This window comes from Manihot esculenta, chromosome 4 (assembly GCF_001659605.2).
Source record: "Manihot esculenta cultivar AM560-2 chromosome 4, M.esculenta_v8, whole genome shotgun sequence".
Lineage (NCBI taxonomy): Eukaryota > Viridiplantae > Streptophyta > Magnoliopsida > Malpighiales > Euphorbiaceae > Manihot > Manihot esculenta.
Window position 1 is genome coordinate 28,796,343 of NC_035164.2, and position 7,924 is coordinate 28,804,266.

Consider the following 7,924-nt stretch of genomic DNA (forward strand, 5'->3'; position numbering starts at 1 on the left):
ATTTTTATTAATTTATGATTTCTTTTAATTAATTATAGAATGAAATTATAATTTGTATATCTATTTATAATTCATGATTTATTTATAATATAGGTAAAAATATAAAGGGAAAATTATTAGATAGACAAAAATATTCTTGGTAATAATCTTCATCACATGTCCATTTTGAATTGCTTCTTGTCTGATTATCTATAAAAGAACACAATGCCCGTGTTGCAACAACTGCATGTTTTCTTCCTCTTCTTCAGGAACTCTTCTTCTGCTGGTCCAATTTCAACTAAATAATTCTTCACCCACATCATCCACACAATCCTTTGCACTTTCTTTCTACATTCTGTAATAACCAAACAAGATTTTGATCTTTTCAAATCAGACAATACCTTCACTCCTTTGTTTCTGTGTTCACCTCCATAGCACACAAGTATTATGCCATACACATATGAAGCTGCCACATGCCCTTTATTGGCTGCTTTCTCCAAGAATTTTAGCCCAGAATCATGTTTCAATGGACTAAAATAATCTATCAAGCACAAATTTGTTGTATGAAAACTGAACGGCTATCAACTATATGAAAATGGTAAACTAGAAGCTATCAACTATCCTTTCCACTGTACATCTTTCTTGCCAATTGGCTCCCAAGAAGCACACTTAAATTTGAAACTTAACACAAAAGTTTGAACAAAAATATTATGGATCCTACTAATATTTTACATACAGTAAAAAATATAAACAAAAACAAAGCATTTCTACATTGATCTCTTTTACTTTTCTTCTGTAGCATTAACATTTCATTTCTCTTTCACTTCCCCAGCCTGCAGCCCATCACCTGAAATACAGAAAACAAATTCAAGGCAGAACAATTGAGAGATCTGTAAATGGGAATTCAGTAGAACAAGAATGGATGTGTGTACTCACCTTTTGTACAGTTCCCTCACATCTTCCCTTAATAGAGGGCTTTCCAGGAAGAGGTCGCCGCACTCTTTCAGCTCAACTGTCTCCACCTCAAAATCCTGATAACCACAGTACTCATTCCATTCGAACCACATTTTTGCAATAACTTCCTTTCTGAAACAAGCACTATGATCTTCCTCTTCAGGTGAATCAGCAGCAACTAATCTATAAGCATACACTTTCTTCTTTTGGCCTGGACGGAATGCACGCCCTATAGCTTGCCGAGTAACTGAAGGATTCAGATGAACATCCAAAATAAGAATGCGAGATGCCCCAACAAGAGAAATTCCCTCTCCACATGCCTTAATTGATCCGAAGAAAACTCTTGCTTCAATGGAATTATTAAATTGCTCCATGGACCATTCCCGGTGATCAGAACTTGATTCACCTGAGATTACAAATATTTCTCTTCCTAAAATCCAACCCTTCGCTTTTACTGTCAGCCTCTCTAAAAATTTTAATGGCGTGAGATACTGACTGAAAACCAACAGCTTTTCTCCAGCTGACTCACATAAGTTTAGGATATTAAGGAAGAATTTTGCTTTTGCTCCATCTCTTACATTCAATTCCTCCAAAAATTCATCCATTTTGGCATCAGTCATGTCAGTATTTTCAGACACATTGTACAAATTTGGGTGCAGATAAACAGCACTCCCAACAGAACTTCTCTTGAATTTCCTAGCCCACTTCTTCTTCAATTTCTCAACCTCTTTCTTCTGTCTTGAACTAAGGTTGAGCACTATGGTGAAGTCAACAAGTCCAGGAAGCTCATCCAAGAAATCTCCTTTGTAATAATGAAGGACCTTGCTGGTCATCTCCCGAAGATCCTGAATGATACTCACTTTCCTTCTAAAATCTTGATCTTTCTGTATTGTGTGCTCAACCAAGTCATAGAAAATTGTCTCCCCAGTTTTCAGATGCTTCTTCACCCCTTGGAAATGTACCTTGCTCATAATACGTTTGACAATGCCCCGGGAATTATCCAACCTCAGAAACTTCGGGCGAACAAGATTCAATATATTGAATACCTCTTTGACATGATTTTGGTAAAGGGTGCCAGAAAGCACCACCTTCCTCGGTGTCTGCACCTTGGCAAGTGATTGCAGGACATCTGTGTTCTCATTCCTTGGCGTATGCCCTTCATCCAAAATTAAAATTGTTGGTCGCTTGAGCAATATCTCTTGACAATTAGCTGCAACCTTATTGTTTACATCATCACAGACAATTGTGGAGAACTGCTTGTACCCTAAGAAAAGTATACTCTTGTGCTCCACCCACTGTTTCAAGACCTCCAGTTGCTGTATACGATTATCTGCTTTCACACTATAAAAGTCGAGTAGTGGGATATCCTCAACCTGCCATGTCTGGAACTCCTTTTTCCATGTGGCTATAATTCCTTTTGGAAGCACCACTAGTGGTCTAGCATGTGGATATTTGGCTAGGAAACTCTGCATGAAACTGATGATCATGAATGTCTTTCCAGATCCAGGAGCATGGGCCAAGATGCAGCCCCCAGGATTATCTGTCACCAGGTTACTTCGAAGGAAATTGAAACCTTCCACCTGATGAGGTTTCATTTGCTTCATGTGCCTTGGATGAGCAGAGATGTCAGTCACCATCAAATCTTCTTCGGATAATTCAATTCCAACCATCTCACTTGAATCTCTGTCCTTGGCACTCCGAGACTCTGGTGCAAATGTTCGTGTACTCTTTTTCTGAAATGAGATGAGAAATCAAGGTCAAAAAAGAACTCCAGATAAACAGCAATTAGCCAGGATAACAAAATCCCAAGTCCTTGATACATGGGCATGTTGCAAGCTTGCAACATGCCCAACAATATATAAAATTGGTCAATGGAGGGGAAGAAAAATGCAAAAGTAATTATCAAGAGAACACAGGAATTTAACAAGGTTCCACTTAAAGTCCACATTCATGGCAAAAATGATAAAAGATTTCACCTAGAAAATTGGAAGAACTCAAACACAGTTGGAAAATTGGGAGGACATAAGACCACTCAAAATGCTATTTGCTGCAATACATCAAATTTTTCTCACTCACAAGCTTGCTTATTCCATGTTTGACTTGTGCTGGTGCTTCTCACATTATACATGTGCTCTTATGCAGTCAAGAGTTGATCTCCAATGCCAAGCTCTGGACTTTGCATTGAAGAACATGATCACCATGTTGCTTTGGCAATTACTTAATTTGAACATGCATAAAGCATGTTCCTTCAATAAGCTTTTGCATATTTGATCACAATTCTCGGCATCAGTCAATGGCAAAGTTAGATTTATGTTCACATGTCGAGAGGCAATCAATAGATCAAATTATATGATGTAGTATAACAATTAGATGAAAAAATTTATAATGACAACAGAATCCAAACATGCTTACTGATATGCACAGTTTTCTAAAAGTAGCTACCTTGCCATACAGCAGGAATTCTTCTTTTTCAAAGATCTCCTCATGGTGTAAAAAGGTGCCATAAAATGCTTAAAATAAAGATTTTAGGTTCAGTTGAAAAGCAGAATATCTCAACTTCCACACAGAAATCTCCAAGACAAGCAAAGGTTGTAGCAAGGATAATTTGTTTAAAGTCTACCACAATCCCTCTCTAGCCACACTCTAATGATTAGTTCAGTTTGTTGCTACCACAATCCCTCTCTAGCCACACCCTAATGATTAGTTCAGTTTGTTGCCTGCTCTGTGCATAAATAGACGACTTCATGGGCATTAGGTATGATGCCTCATTAACCACTAACCAGGAGAAAGTAATAATAATAGGAATAGCAACACAAAGAACACGACACATTACTTAATAACACAATTAACTTAGTGCATATGCATTACATGGCACTTCAACTTCATATATGTGAATTGAACTCATCAATATTGAAAACTAAAAGCATTGCATATGAGATCAACAAGAATACATAAATGATGACCTTACTTTGTTAAACTGAACCTCAATTATGGTCTCAATTCCTCTCTGAATAACCCCACAAATGCGACAAACATAACCAAGATCATCCTTCAAAACAGAAGAGTGATCACAATATTCTTCATCTTCTTGTGTGTCTTCATCAGATGAAGGATTTTCAGCAACATCCTACCAAAAACAGCAGAAAATCATTTATGAATGCAAGAGAACATTGAAAGGAATATTATTCAAACCAATATTTGAAAGTACTAGTTCTGAGTTCTGAAGAACAAAATAGAATACTAGAATGCACTACGTCTAAAACAAATAAATAAAGCATAGTAAGAGTCTGTTTGTGAATTCTGTCCCTTAACCTAGGTGACGTATACAAATAAGAACAGAGCTTGTGCAACATGAACGATTTAAAAAATAAAACAAAAATGATGCAAACTAGACCTTAAACATGATGATTATGAAATGGTTCTTTTCATTTTTATTTTCTTTAAAACCTCCATTTGTGTTTCCCATTAATAATTACCTTAGAACATTCCAATGCCAATGACATCTCATTCCAAATATCTCCAAGACCATCATCTTCAGTTTTGGATTGATTATCATCATCAAACTCCTCTATGCCAACAAAAACACCTTTATCTCTCATCTCTAATTCACCAGCCAAGCTCACCAGCTTTTCGTAATTTTTTCTATCAGGATGGATCTGAATCTGAATACCAAAAATGACATCAGAACGAGTATGAAAACATAGTGAAAGAAATGAAATAATCACAATAAGAATAAAAGAGAATAAAATTTGGCAGTGCCTATTTTTGCATCATTTGATAGCATGTGATGTTTCATATTCCCCGCCTTCCCTCTTCAAGGATGCTTCATCAATTAAATTAAGGTGACTCGCTTCGAAGGCAAGACAAGAAACAAAAACTCTTCCTAACTCCCAGGCAATGTGAAGTAAAGGAATCAAACAACAACCATAAAGTAACTTGTCATTTGTCAAGACTCAAAACCTATTAACATTCACTAACACCTCAGAGAGGAAGCAGATGTTATAGAAAGCACCAGCAGCTCTGCTCTACACAGATAAAGACAGCAGTTGAGCAACTTAGTCAGCAAATCATGAATCATTCACTCCAACAAGGGAAAGCAGCTATAAGATTCATCCACAGAACACACCTTGTGACACTATTAACCAAAAAAAAAAAGATGTGCATAGTTGCAAACATGTTAATGGCATTAATTCTATAGGTATAGCCCTAAACAAAGTCATATAGAGTCACAAAGGAAAATGTCCTATGTAGTTCACCCAGCTAGATTGGGATTAATACTTAGTTGAGCTGTATACATGTGATCTTTTTATTATTACTCGCATTTTCAAGTCTACAAATTCAAAATTACATGTAATAGAAACTTACTGCTGTGTCTGCAATAAATTGCCCAGTGGACCTTGCCAAGACAACCTCCTGGAAGGGATAAGTCGACCTATGGTCTATATCATCTTCATCATCTGAATCCAAAATCACAACAGGCCTTGGTTTTGTTTGAGGATTGTTTGTAACACTATCATCCTCCAAATCAATAACATTTTCTTGTGACATTGAAGCATCTTTATTTGGGTCCTTTTTCCCATCGAATAAGATAGTCGAAAGCCCAGGATGCTTCTTCAAATAAGGGCCAAGCACTTGAAGACTCCAAGAAACGAGAGCTTCAATGTCACTTGTAACACTGCCATATTTACCAGAATCCAACTTATCTATGAAGCTAGAAATGGCAAAAGGGTCAGAATAATCTACAACACTACCATTTTTATCACCATCATCAGATAGTTTCATCCTTTTGTGTCCCTTGGAATATGATTCTGTTAACAATATCGAACACAAGAATTAAAATGGAAAGCAGTTAGAAAATCAGATACTTTTTTCAATATGCTACATTTTTTTGCACAATGAAGCACAAAGAAAAAGACAGTAAAATAAAAGGGAACTAGTGCACTCAGTGAAAAATTTAAGAAGTTATTGATTTCGCTATGGTGATTGATTAAGAATTTAGATACCTAAACTTTTCAAGGTTCGGGGAATCCAAATCGAACCAAATGACCATATAAAACTGTAATGGAATGGAAAAAGAACCATTACTATAAAAACAAAACTGAAGAACCTATTTCAATCTATTATGTTTTTTAGATATATGTTTTCAGATATATTATAACATTATCTTTCACTTCTTTAATAATGTTAGTCACAAATGCATTACATTCTTTAAAACGAAAAAGGAAAAAAGCTATAATTTTGGCGTTGGAATCGAGACTCAAACTGAAATCAGAACCAAAAAAAAGTTTAACCGAAACTAAAGCCAGAACCATACCAAAATTTAGTTCTAAGTCTGATTCCTAAAAATCAAATAACCCACAGTTCTGTTCCTAGGAAGAACGGGAGTTGGACGACCCTACCCCTACCCCCACCCCCATTTGTTCAAAATAGGTGCATTAACAGAAAATGACAAAAAAATGGTCCATCATTATGAAAACCCAACATAACACACATATGCAGAAAGAGCAAGCACGAGAGAGATAGAGAAAGAAAGTACCACTAGGAGTCGTATGAACCATCACAGGAGTCTCCATTGACAACCAAATTAGAGCTTTAACACTTCAAACAAGGGAACATAGAGAGCAAATCAAATAAAAAATCCACCAAAACAAATGCGCAGGAGAAAGAAAGATACTGATACAGTGATACTTACCGCTATACACAATTCAAGAACACACCGAGAATCGAAAATCTAAACTCCATCAGCAAGCGAACTCATCGATTCTCAGCGTAATTTAGGTCACATTCGCTTTTATCAATCAATCATTTTCCTAATCAACCCTCTTTTCCTCCGTAAGTGTGCTCTTTGTTGCCGCAGCTCAGCAGGGAAGCTTAGGCCTTAGAACCGATCGCAAGAGAGAAATTCTTGTGTGTGGCCTACTCATGCTTTTTAAATTGCATCTTGTAACAAGTGGAAGGTTAATTGGCTTAAGCAGCCTAGATGAAACGTGGTCTAATAAAAGCTTTCCGCGTGGGTAGAGGTGGTAGTAAAACAGTGCCCGGATGCAGCAAATACAGTGCTTCCACACGAAAGACGAGCAAATGTCAATGTGTTTGCTTTTGGTGTTCTAGGGGTCCCACATTACGACAAGTCTACGTTTGGACATGAGACTGCTTCGCTCTCGTTTCAGATTAGAAGTAATTCTGCTCCTGTTTGAGGATATTGTATATTTTATTTGGAAAAATTACCACTGAGTGGAAAAAGGAATTGTAAAATTTAAATCTTAATTAATAAAGTCAAAATTTTTTAATTTATCTAATTAAAAAAATAACGATAATTATATTATAATTTTTAAAATTTTATATTAATTAAATAGTAATTTTTTAATTTAAATTTATATTAAAATAATAAATTTTATATTTATCATATATAATAAATATTTGTTGCAAATAACTTTCTATTACACAAAATATTATGTATAAATATTATATTAAAGTATTAGAAAACTCTACTTTATATCAATATGTTAAATACAATGAAATATTATATATTTTAATCTATAAAATTTTATCTTTTATATATTTTAAATTTTTATTAATTTATAATATATATATTAAAAATAAATAATAAAAAATAAAATTAATATGTATATGATCGAATCTCTCGTAACATCTAATTACCATTATAAAATATTATATAATTAATTCTCATTACACTTATAATCATAAAATCTCTTATTCATTAACTAACTGATATTAATACTAGTCGAATTTTCAAGAAAGTTACTAACTATATTTATTTTACTAATATATAAACGAAGTTCAATGTACACATCCTAACATATTTTTCTAAAAATTCAAATTCTCTATTTATATTTATTTTTTTTTGAAAATTTACTGATTTTCTCTTTTACTTTTTGCATATTGAGAGATCATATTCACCTCATTTTCGGCCACATCAATATTTATAAATACTAAAATAAAAATTTAGTTCCAAGTCATTTTTGTTAGT

The 7,924-nt window shown here is 34.6% G+C and overlaps 1 protein-coding gene across 1 annotated transcript; it reads right to left on the reverse strand.

Moving 5' to 3' along the window:
- Positions 1–569: 569 nt before the first annotated feature.
- LOC110613397 (protein CHROMATIN REMODELING 35) lies at positions 570–6,871 on the reverse strand. Its single transcript, XM_043956074.1, has 7 exons — positions 6,626–6,871; positions 6,470–6,531; positions 5,299–5,741; positions 4,410–4,595; positions 3,902–4,060; positions 916–2,666; positions 570–826 (listed from the first exon to the last, which is right to left on the reverse strand). Exons 2-7 carry the CDS (start codon positions 6,504–6,506, stop codon positions 823–825), a joined length of 2,580 nt encoding a protein of 859 aa, XP_043812009.1. The 5' UTR covers positions 6,507–6,531; positions 6,626–6,871; the 3' UTR covers positions 570–822.
- Positions 6,872–7,924: the final 1,053 nt, after the last annotated feature.